Raw genomic sequence first — 12,377 nt, forward strand, 5'->3', positions numbered from 1 at the left:
GATTCTCTCCCATTTTTAAGAAATACTTTTCCATTATTTGTTTTAGGTATCAATTCTAATAATTGCTTGTGCTTTTTAAATAAATTTTTAGAGAGTCTGAGTTCTTTGTCTCTCTTTTAATTTGAGCCTTTGTTAACGTTGTGACCTGTATTTCTGTTTTGAGTGGACATAGATCCCAGTGAACTTAGGGTTAACCTTTCTGTGCCGGGGCTTCAGCCGTGGTATTTTATCTGCCTGTGGCAGTAAAGGCTACTTCTAGATTTTCTGGTGACTGATTATTCAGATTCCAGATTCTGCTTATACTCTAGGCTGAGGATTTTGTACTTTTGGGAAAGTCTTTGAATAGGGAATGGCACAACAAAAGCAAGATATTAGGGTATTTAATTTAGCAGTAATGAATAGGATGGATTATAAGAGAGAAGAGACTGGAAGCAAGGAAGTTAGTGGGAAGGTGATTCTATTACTACAGGCAGAAAGTAATAAAAGCCTTAACTATGGTAATGGCAGTACAGATAGGAAAAAATGGACATTGAGAAGGAAGACTCATTGAGACTTGAAGACAATAGATATGAGAGTTAAGAAAAGAGATTTTGCATCTGGGTGATATGGAGACTGGTACTCTTTTCCAAGGCCAGAGGAGGCACAGATTTGTAGGGAAAGCTAGGGTAACCATGCCAGTTACCCAAACTCAAGAATGTCTTTGTGAAAACATGGTACTGCAAGCAAGGCCTTTTGACCTAACTTTTATAAGTGACACATTTCTCTGGCTCATGTAGAAAAAACATTAGAAAGGTTCAGATCTGCAAATAAAAGGCTGCCTAAAATTCAGTAGAAGTTTTTTGGGGTTTTGTGTTTTTTTTTTTTTTTTTTTTTTTGAGACAGAGTCTCACTCTGTCGCCTGGGCTAGAGTGCCGGGGCGTCAGCCTAGCTCACAGCAGCAACTTCAAAATCCTGGGCTCCAAGCGATCCTTCTATCTCAGCTTCCTGAGTAGCTGGGACTACAGGTGCGTACCATGACCCAACTAATTTTTTCTATTTTTAGTAGAGATGGGGGTCTCACTCTTGCTCCAGCTGCTCTTGTACTGTTGACCTCAAGTGATCCTCCTGCCTCAGCCTCACAGAGTGTTAGGATTACAGGCATGAGCCACCCTGCCTGGCCTTCAGTAGAAGTCTTTAGGGAAATATTCTGAATACATGCATTTGACTTTTATGTAAAGACATTAGAAATTTTAGTTTTAGTGGCCCATTGTTTAAAATCCCTTTATTTTTCTTAATTTATATTCAGAAATTTTGTCAAATTTGACAGATTTAATTATAATGAATTGTATTTCATGCAGGAAATGTGAAAACTTGTATTTGTTAATGTTACATACTGCTTGAATTTTATGAAATATTCTTATATAGATTTTCTATTTTAATTTCTATAGTCCTGTCACACAAGGCATATTATCTTATTTTTTGAAAATTAGAAAGCTGAGACAGTTTCAGTACCATCCTGAAATCACATAGCCAGAAAGTGGTAGAGTCAGGACTTAACTCTGAGTCTTCTGATTTTTAAATATTGTGTTCTTTCTACTATATCATGCTGTGTCTGGGCAAAATTCCTAATTTGTATAATTTTTTTAATGTTAAAAAATTATAATTTTATAACTTTTATATGTGATTTTGATTCTAAAACAATGTATTAACTTTGAAATAATTTTACGAATAATCATTCTTGTAAAATACAAATTTTGGTTGCTTTGCTTTGTCTTAAGTAATTTTAAATGCTTAATAATAACGGCAGAATATATTGAGCTCTTACTCTGTGATAAGCCCTTTATATTCATTGTACCATTGAATCCTCACAAAAAAACCCATACTAATTCTCTTACCATTGCTGTTTTTCACTGAGACATAGATGGTTCTTATAACTAGTGATTTAAACCCAGATCTGTGTAACTCCAGAGCCAGTGCTCTTGACCACCGGCTGTACATAGGCACAACTTGGCCACGTTTCCCAGGACAGCCTGAAGTAGTTCTAAGAGTTGCCTCATGGTGGAGCAGTGTCACTCAAGTATCCTTTTACTTGAGAGAAATAAACAAATTCATGCTTTAAGAAAGAAAAGCAAAAAGCCATTTCCTTCATATTGACAGTCGTGAAACTGCCTGCTTTCCAAATACATTGAGCAGAGTGATAATAATGCTGGGGGTTTTTTACGGTAAAACTTAGGTGATTATGTTTTACTGTATAGCATGCTCTATCTCCGGGTGCCAGGATATTTTTTAATCCTCTTTAGATCAGACCTGAAAGGCTACTACTACTACATGGTTTATCACTTTTTTCTCCAGGATGTAGGTGCTTATGGAAGCACAGAGCTCAGTCAGATAGGATAATCTTGATAGGGAAGATTTCAAATAAGACATCAAAGAGTCAGTGAAGAAACTAGAGACTATTCCTTTTCCCTCAATGCTTTATTTTGAAAACTTTTAAACTTACAGAAGAGTTGAAAGACTAGTACACCTAGAGTCATCAATTGTTAACATTTTGCAGCACTTCCTTTATCTCATTCTCTCTTTATATGTGAGTGTATATAGTGTGTATATACAGATAATCCCTGACTTAGAATTTTTTTACTTTACAATGATGCAAAAGTGATATACATTCAGTAGAAACCATATTTAAAGTGCCTATATAACCATTCTGTTTTTTACTTTCAGTATAGTAGTATTCAATAAATTACATGAGCTATTGAACACTTCATTATAAAATAGGCATTGTGTTAGATGATTTTGCTCAATTGTCTGCTGGTGTTCTGAGCATGTTTAAAGTAGGCTAGACTAAGCTATGATGTTCAGTAGGTTAGGTATATTAAATGCATTTTGACTTTAGATATTTTCAATTTATGATGGGTATATTAGGACATAACCCATTGTAAGTTGAGGAACATCTGTAGTTGTTTATAAAGTAAGTTTTGGACAGATATATATGTGTAAGGCTGTTTATCTCATTAAACTTTCTGGGATAATTTTAGTTTCATGTGGAGTTGTAAGACAGATCCTATGTAACCTTTACTTGGTTTTTCCCAATGGTACCATCTTGCAAAACTGTAATACAGTATCACAACCATGGTATTGATATTGATGTAGTTAAAATACAGAACTTTCTTATCACCACAAGCACCCCCCTCATGTTGCCTTTTGGTGGCCACATTCACTTCCCTTCTGCCCTAACCCCTCCCTAAGCTCTGACAATCACTAACATGTTCTCCATTTTTGTAATTTTCTCATTTTATGTATGTTATACAAATGGAATCATACAGTATATAACTGTCTTAATCAGTTTGGGTTGCTATAACAAAATGCCACAGACTGGGTGGCTTAAACAACAGACATTTATTTCTCATAATTCTGGAGGCTGGTAAGTCCAAGATCAAGGTGCTGGCTGATTCAGTTCTTGGTGAGGGCCCTCTTCCTGGCTTGCAGAAGGCTGCCTTTGCACTGTATCCTCCCACTGCAGAGGGAGAAAGCGCTGGTGTCTCTTCCTCTTCTTATAAGGTCACTGATCCCATCATGGGGCTGCACCCTCATGGCCTTATCTAACCCTAATGACCTCCCAAAGGCTCCACCTCCTAATAGCATCATGTTGGGGGTTAGGGCTTTCAACATATGAATTTGGGGGGCGGACACAAACATTCAGTTCATAAGAGTAAGCTTTTGTGATTGGCATTTTGTTTGCTCAGGATAATTCTCTGGAGATTCAGCCAAACTGTTATGTAATTAATGGTTTGTTCCTTTTTATTGCCAAGTAGAATTCTGTTATATGGATTTACTGCAGTTTGTTTAATCATTTACCCATTGAAGGATAATCTGAGTTGTTTCTAATTTTTGACTATTATAAATAAAGCTGATATAAGCATTCATGCACAGGGTTTTTTTTGTGAACACAAGTCTTCATTTCTCTGGGATAAATGCCTAGGAGTGCAATTGCCAGGTCATGTAGTAGTTGCATGCTTAGTTTTATTAAGAAACTGACAAACTGTTTTCCAGAGTGGCTGTACCATTTTACATTCCCACCAGCAATATGTGAGTGATTCAGTTTCTCTGCTTGCCAGCATTTGGTATCGTCACCATTTTTATTTTGGCCATTCTGATAAGTGTGTAGTGATAACTTATGGTGGTTTTAATTTACATTTCCCTAGTGGCTAACAATGTTAAACATCATTTGATGTGTTTGTCTATATATCCTATATATCCATCTATATATCTTCTTCACTGAAATGTCAATTTGTCTTTTGCTTATTTTATAATTGGATTCTGTTTTTTACTTTTTTGAGAGTTCTTTATACAGTTGGCCCCCTGAATCCATGGGTTCCGCATCTATGGATTATACCAACTGTGGATAAAAAATATTTGGCAAAAAAAAAAAAAAAGCCTCTGTCCTGAACATTTACAGACTTTTCTCCATGTCATTATTCCCTAAACAATACAATATAATAATTATTTATTGTATTACATATTATAAGTAATCTAGAGGTTATTTAAAGCCAGGCATGGTGGCTCATGCATGTAATCCTAGCATTCTGGGAGGCCAAGGCAGGAGGATCGCTTGAGGTCAAGAGTTTGAGACCAGTCTAAGCAAGAGCAAGACCTCATCTCTACAAAAAATAGAAAAATTAGCTGGGTGCGGTGGCACATGCCTGTAGTCCCAGCTACTCGGGAGGCTCAGGCAGGAGGATCACTTGATCCCAGGAGTTTGAGGTTGCAGTGAGCTATGATGACGCTACTGCACTCTAGCCATGGAGACAGAGCGAGACTCTGTCTCAAATAAATAAATAAAATGAAATTAAGTATACAGGAGGGTATGCATAGGTTACATGTGTCAACTGAAGAATGATGAGGTTTCTAAATTTGGAAATAAGAGCTTTATTTCTCGTAAAAGGTTGTAGCCTGCAGGGTGGCCATTCTGACCGGGTGGGAAGCATAGCCTCTGGCCAGAAGCCAGAAGCAGGTACTTCAAGGGAGGGACGATGGGGACAGATATTTATGCTGAGCAGTTGGCCAAATATACACATTTAACAAGCTATGGGATGAGTCATGAAAGGAGAAACATGCACACACACACAATTGAACTTTATGCTACTTCACGGACTCCATGTTCAGAAAATGGTGGCATTAACATGATCCAACGGTGGAGTTTTTGGCCCTCTGATGTCAAAAGTTGAAGCAAAGGACATTAAAGCCCTCTCTGTGCATCTTCTGTAGACTAGCCAGTAAGTGGCAGACATCATAATATTTTACCTCAAAATACTTTAGCCTGTATCTTCTAAGAACACAGATATCCTTCTACATAGCCACGAATCATATCCCACCCAAGATATTTAACATTGATACAATATTATCTAATATAGAATTCTTATTCAGATTACTTCTGTTGTCTCCAAAATGTTCTTTATTGCTATTTTTCTCTTGATCCATGATTATGCATTGTGTTTGGTTGTTGTATATCTTTTAACTTATAACATATCCCCTAAGACTTTTTGTTTTGTTCTGTTTTGTTTTTATCTTTCATAGCATTGACATTTTTAAAGAGTCCAGGCCAGTACCTTATATTAATAGAATGACTCAGTCTGGATCATCTATTTCTCATGATTAGATTCAGGTTAAATATTTTGGCAACAGTATTGTAAAATATAATATGTTGTATATCTTTTATTATGTCAGTCAGGAAACATGTAATAAGTTTGATCATTTGGTGAAAGTGGTATCTATCAGATCTCTTCATTACAGAGATATCTTTTTCTCCTTTGTAATTAATAAGTAATTTGTGGGGTAGAGACTATTACTTTTAGAAGCCCTTAAACCATGAATTAAATATTTTTTTAAATGCCAGAAAAGCTAGCTTATTTTTACAGTAGAATTCCAATTAATACATGTAGATATTATGATGGAAATACAAAATTAACATTAGGCAAAAACCACAGTAATAACTGTTGCCAGCAAGAATCATCAATGAATGCTAAAATTTGTGGGCAAAAGCATGATGAGATAAGGTATTTACATAATTTCAAAATCTCCCTCCCAAAATACTTAATGATTACAAAGGGAATAGTAGTAACTTCACAGCAGAGAAACCTGCCAGAGACTTCCTTATTCAGTGATCAAAGTTAATGTCACCAGTAGTAACACAAAATGCATATCACCTCTGTAGTATTCTTGCCAAAATTGCATATCCTCATTTCATTCTTGACAACACATCAGATACGCCCAAGTTGAGGGACGTTCTACAACATCACTGATTAATACTCTTTTTTTTTTTGAGACAGAGTCTCGCTCTTTTGCCCTGGCTAGAGTGCCGTGGTGTCAGCCTAGCTCACAGCAACCTCAAACTCCTGGGCTCAAGCGATCCTCCTGCCTCAACCTCCCGAGTCACTGGGACTACAGGCATGTACCACCATGCTCAGCTGATTTTTTTCTATATATTTTTAGTTGTCCAGATAATTTATTTCTATTTTTTAGTGGAGACGGGGGTCTTGCTCTTGCTCAGGCTGGTCTTGAACTCCTGACCTTGAGCGACCCTCCCGCCTTGGCCTCACAGAGTGCTAGGATTACAGGCGTGAGCCACTGCACCTGGCCTGATTCATACTCTTTAAGACTGTCAAGATCATGTTACAGATTGGAGTGTACATGACAACTAAATGCAATACAGAATCCTGGATTGAATTCTGGACCAGAAAAAGGACCCTAGTGGGACAAGTGGCAAAATTTGATTAAAGTCTGTAGATTAGTTAATAATATTGAATCAATGTTAATTTTCTGGTTTGATGATTATACTATGGCTATATAAGAGGATAACATTAGGAGGAGCAGGGTGAAGAGTATAGGGGAACTCTATTATTTTTGCATCTTTAAGTCTGAAATTATTTAAAAAGAAAAAGGGTTTTTTTCTGTTTTTTTTTTTTTCAACCTTCTATTCCACTATCAAAGTCACTCAGATAAAATCAGTGTTTTCACTTCATATTGCTTGGATTATAGTCTTCTTGTAAGTAAGAAAAGTGCTAATTTGTATAAGAACTAAACTTGTTTAACAGAACATTTCCACGTTCTTTCTGCATTGTAACAAACACCCTAATGTCATTCCCATTCTGAAGCCTGGATACAGTTTCACAGAGACCTATGCTTCTCTCTTAAGACTTCACTGTCACGTACAATTCCTATAGTCATCAGATTGTGAATTTTAGACATTGTTTCTAGAAAACAGTTCATTCATTTAACAAATTTTATTGAGTACTTATTATGTACCAGGTACTGTTCTGGGCACCAAAGATAAATGAGTGAACAAAACAGTAAAAAATTTCATCCCTCATGAAACTTAGATTCTATTGAAAGGGGTCTATAGATAACAAAATAATTACATTTTTCAAGTATGTTTATGTTGTGGAGAAAAATAAAGCAGTTAAGTGTGAATGCCAGGTTTGGAGGGGAGAGCTTTCTTTATTATCTCTTCTAAAATGGCGCTCACTGTCATTTTCTATTCCCTTTTCAAGATGTAACTATTTGATATTATGTATTAAAATATGTACATAATCTTTTTCCACTAAAATGTAAACTCTGGCCAAGTGCCATGGCTCATGCCTATAATCAAAGCACTTTGGGAGGCCAAGGTGGGACGCTCACTTGAGGCCAGGAGTTCTAGACCAGCCTGGGCAACATAGTGAGACCCCATTTCTACAAAAAAGTAGCTGGGCATGGTGGTGCACACCTGTAGTCCCAGCTACTTGGGAGGTTGAGTCAGGAGGATCACTTCAGCATGGGGATTCAAGGTTACAGTGAGCTATGATTGTACCACTGCACTCCAGCCTAGGTGACAGAGTGAGACCCTGTCTCCAAAGAAAATAAGTAAGCTCTGTGTAACGACTTTATTCATTTTACTCACAACTGAAGAACAATGCCTGACTTGTAGCAGACCCTCAGTAAATATTCGTTGAATGAATCTTCCTCAAATGTTCACTCAGGTCCTATACCTAGCATAGTTCCCTGTACTCAATGGGGGACTAGTAAAGTTTTGTTGATTTCGTTAATACTCAGACTCAGGTTATGTAAGAGTCCGTTTTGCTGAGTAGCTTATTTGAGCTTTTTGTACTCTACTGAATGAGAATGGAACCCCCTCAAACCCTGGGACCACTTCTTAGTTGCCTGTTACTTTGGGGAATTTACCCAGCTTGTTTGCACAGGAGTCACCCAATTGTACTTTCATTTAAAATATGACTCAAATGCTTTTCTTTTGAAAAATGAAAAACATAAAAGGAAAAATATTTCCTTTTCAAGCTGTGGAAATTTCATAACTGAATGTCTTAGATATGCTATATTATCTTATCCCTAGATAAAAAATACCCTATGCCGTTCTCATATTTTATTCTCTGACGTGGTACTGTTTTCTTTTTATTAGAGACATCTATTTCTTTTCCTGTAACCCTAATCATCTTTCATTTTTATATTTTGAACAGTGTTATTTACTTGTCTACTACACCAGCTGGCGGAATGTCAAATCTTTTTTGACTTTTGGCTTAATCTGTCTATGCAACATGTATCTCTATGAACTGCGCAACCTCTGGCAGCTTTTCTTTCACGTGACTGTGGGAGCATTTGTCACACTACAGATCTGGCTAAGGCAAGCCCAGGGCAAGGCTCCCGATTATGATGTCTGACACCATCCTTCAGACATACTGCCTTGGCTTCAGGGGGAAAAGGAGGGAACATAACTGCCACTGTGATGAAAAAACTATTCACCACACATGAGAAGCTCTGCTTTCTTTCTCTCCAACTTTCCTTTTTTAAAATCAGCATGGCATGCCTGTGAGCATGCAAGACCTGCTAGGAAAACTCCTCTCAGAAGAATGTTGGCCATGAGATTATCATTCAGAGGAGGAGAAGGAAGAGACTTCTCTCTTCAGGGCTGGAACAGTGGAAGAACCGTCAGACGCCACTGGAAGACTTGGCCGGCAGTCCTAAATCCTTGCTGAAGAGTTCAGTCAAAAAATAGTTGTGGTACTTGCTCTGAGGACCAAGCACAGGAACTCTACAACCTGAGTTTGCCTTTGTGAGGCATTAGTATAGACCAAATATAAAGATGCTACAGAATTGGGAAGTTTATATTTTAAACAAATAACTGTGCTAAATACCAGATTATTTGCACATTTATGGTACCAAGAGTTTATCATGTCCAGGATGGTGTGGAATTGGTTCTTGTTACTTTTATATTTTTGCTTGAATCTTAATTCTGGAAATAACCTGATATAGGAAAAGGCTGTGGTGAGCTCATCTCTGGAACATCACAAGTATTGCAAATACAGTGACATATGTTTCCTTTCTAGACCACGTTTGTCGTTTCTTTTAAAATCACTTAAAAAATGATTCATTGGACTATAGTCGTTCTTCCCAAAACCAATCATTTGAGTGCTATTTATACTGTTATTTACTTAATATTTATCTTTTAAATTTTAAAATATTTTAAAAAGAAACAAATCCTACTCCAAGTAGGAAATCAGTATCAATTTACCATAAATAAAAGATAACCACAAAGTAAATAAAATTAACACAAAAAGTGTTAAGATATAGCTAGGTACTGATGTGTGCCAAGGCTCTGAATCTAAGAGGCCTGCTCTTTGTGGCAGTGGGAGAGATGTTACCTAGCACCAGAATAAGGCTCTGTCTCAGAGGACAACAGAAAATTGTAAAGGACATTCTTACTGTGATTCAGCGTTATTCTATGTTGTGCACCACCTAAAATCATCTTGTGTGCCATCAGTGATATAGGTCCTACACTAGGAAACACTTGACTGTGCTAAGAGAATCAGAAGGTGACTTTCCTAGCAAATCTTATTATTTTATGGTTTTGATGGATTAAGCACCTAGTGTTGGAGAGAACTTACTTGCTTTTTGATGACATTGTAAAAATTGTTCAGGCAGTTATGAATCAATAACATAGGAAACACAGTTTGATTCCATTAGCAAAATCTATAACTCTCCTGGTTTTGGAAGTCATTCCATGAGTGATTTCCCTTTGTTTTTTTAAAGAAAAAATTTCAAACAAGGAATTCATAGGATACCGAAATTGAATATCCACAAAAACAGTGGACCCCATTACATTGTAATTTATGTTTGGAAGCATATTTATTAAGTTGAAGAAATAGTCTAGAGGATAAAGTCATTGAACTACCCTTGTTTGCCTGAACCAGTGTATGTGGATGTGTCTAGAACCGTAAAGTCTTGCTTAACTAGAACCTTTGCACCCTCCTCTTAGGAGAATGAAGTAAAAGGAAGACAATAAGCTTATGATACCAGGGATTTATTTAAAATAAGAAACTATAGTTCACTCCAGTTTTCTGCCTCTAGCAAGGTTGCATAAAAATTATACATATTTTGAGAGATACCCCAAAGCATCACATGATCCTAAATCATCAAAACAACATGAAATTATGTTTGACATTTTGTATTTACTGAGCCAGGAAAGTGAACTGGTTCAATTTAGAAAGGTTTTCTAAACTAATAGTTAAAACAGATAATATTCTTATAAATAGTCAATTAACCATGAAGCTGGAGCATTCTGGTTAATTGTGATTTTGCTATGTGAAGTGGTTCAATTTAGAAAGGTTTTCTAAACTAATAGTTAAAACAGATAATATTCTTATAAATAGTCAATTAACCATGAAGCTGGAGCATTCTGGTTAATTGTGATTTTGCTATGTATTGATTTTATAGCTTTTACCAGTTTGGTTCAGGAGTTACGTCCTTATCATTGAATTAATGAGTTGTAATGTTTGGTATTTGGATCCATTCAGCAGGAACACTTGAAAACTCCTCACCAGCTATTTTTAGACTTGTTTTGTTTTTGTCTTGTTTTTTGCACTATTTTGGATAAGAGGATGTTTACATCTTAATGTAAAAAATGAAAACAGCTAAAAATAATGTTTTGTGTATAGAAATACTTTCTTTCATTATTGGTGCCTGCATCTCTGATTGGTCAGAGCTTCCTTGCCTGTATCATGTTGCCAAAGAAACCATGAATTTGGGAAGAGAAACTTTGGCCATGGGTGTAAAGAAGTCCTTGGACTCTTGAAAAAGAATCACTTAGGCCTCCAAGGCATATGATCTTACATTTATATTGCACTTTTACTTCTAAGAATAATTCTGAGTTTACCTCATCATGGTGAGTTTTGTAGCATAGGGGAAGCATAGTTGCCCTCATGTTAAGGGGGAGGATGCAAAAGTGGTCAGATGTTAATGACTTACCCAGGTCACATAGCTCAGCACACTCTAGCACCTCCTAGGCTCTTTCCACTAGCATGGAACTAATGGAGGTGACCAAGATTATATTCAGGGGGTATGTCTGTTCTTGGTAAAATCAAGGAATTGAGGGGTTCTGAAATCAGTGAGTCAAGTCCCGCTACCGATATATTTTATCTTAATTTAGTTAATTCTGAAATACTACTTTTTGATTATGGTATACCATGAGAACAAAGATACCCTCTTATATATACTCAAAGTAATTGTAATATTTTTTTTCTTTTTTGGTATTTATACCTGGCATCTTTCCCAAAAGAATTTGAAGCAGCATACCAAGAAAAGACATGTACAGTGATGTTAACAAAATATGAACAGAAAGGGAAGAAAATCAAGATCATTGAAAATAGAAGTGTTAATATATTGCCATTAGTGTGTGTAAAATTTGACTCTGGAGCTTTAAGGGCAGTTAAGGCAAAAAGAAGGGAAGTAAGTTATGCATTGCTCTGAGAGGTCAAAAGCATACCAGTTCCTCAGGGGAGAGTCCTTCCTGATGAATTCTGGTAAAAATGTTCTCACTTGAGGGTCCCATGAAGGGCTAACATGAACACAACTCTGCACTGATGCACATTTGCACCTTATGATTGTGCCTTGGATCTTCAACTTGTACCAGCTTTCAGAGGCTTCCATTCAAGGGTTTTTTTGGGGGGGGAGGTTAATAAAGGACTTTGTAAGTAAGGATTCTTATCCTAAGCTAAAAACAAGCATCTATTAAAGCTTGAAAATCCATTTGAGACAAATGCCTTGAGATACGGAAAACCTTTACCCAATTTTGTAATTTTATGACATATAAAGTGAATGTGCTGTCCCTGGATTAGCACATTTATTTTGCATTAAAGGTGGTGGTTTTCACAGTACAATCTAGCCCGGAGAAATGCACGGCTTCGTTTCCATGGGCTGTGTGTGGAATCCCATTAGACTCCTGCTTTGTCAAGGCTCCACTGAGACCAAAGATTTGTCACGAGAGCCTTAACCCCCGTGTCGGAGGAGGCAGCCCTGTGCTCCTGAGGTTAGCTGCTCCCTGAAAGGGCAGTTGCTCGGCCTTTATTTCAAAA

At 36.8% G+C, this 12,377-nt stretch overlaps 1 protein-coding gene across 1 annotated transcript in view; it reads left to right on the plus strand.

Annotated features, from left to right (window-relative positions):
• SEC22A (SEC22 homolog A, vesicle trafficking protein) overlaps positions 1-9,346 on the plus strand; it is a 53,291-nt gene extending 43,945 nt beyond the window's left edge. The window contains exon 7 of the mRNA XM_069472709.1: positions 8,487-9,346. Within this exon, the coding sequence (XP_069328810.1) occupies positions 8,487-8,687 (201 nt within the window). The 3' untranslated portion in view covers positions 8,688-9,346. The remainder of the gene's footprint in view (positions 1-8,486) is intronic.
• Positions 9,347-12,377: the final 3,031 nt, after the last annotated feature.

Source organism: Eulemur rufifrons, chromosome 7 (genome assembly GCF_041146395.1).
Source record: "Eulemur rufifrons isolate Redbay chromosome 7, OSU_ERuf_1, whole genome shotgun sequence".
Taxonomy (NCBI): Eukaryota; Metazoa; Chordata; class Mammalia; order Primates; family Lemuridae; genus Eulemur; species Eulemur rufifrons.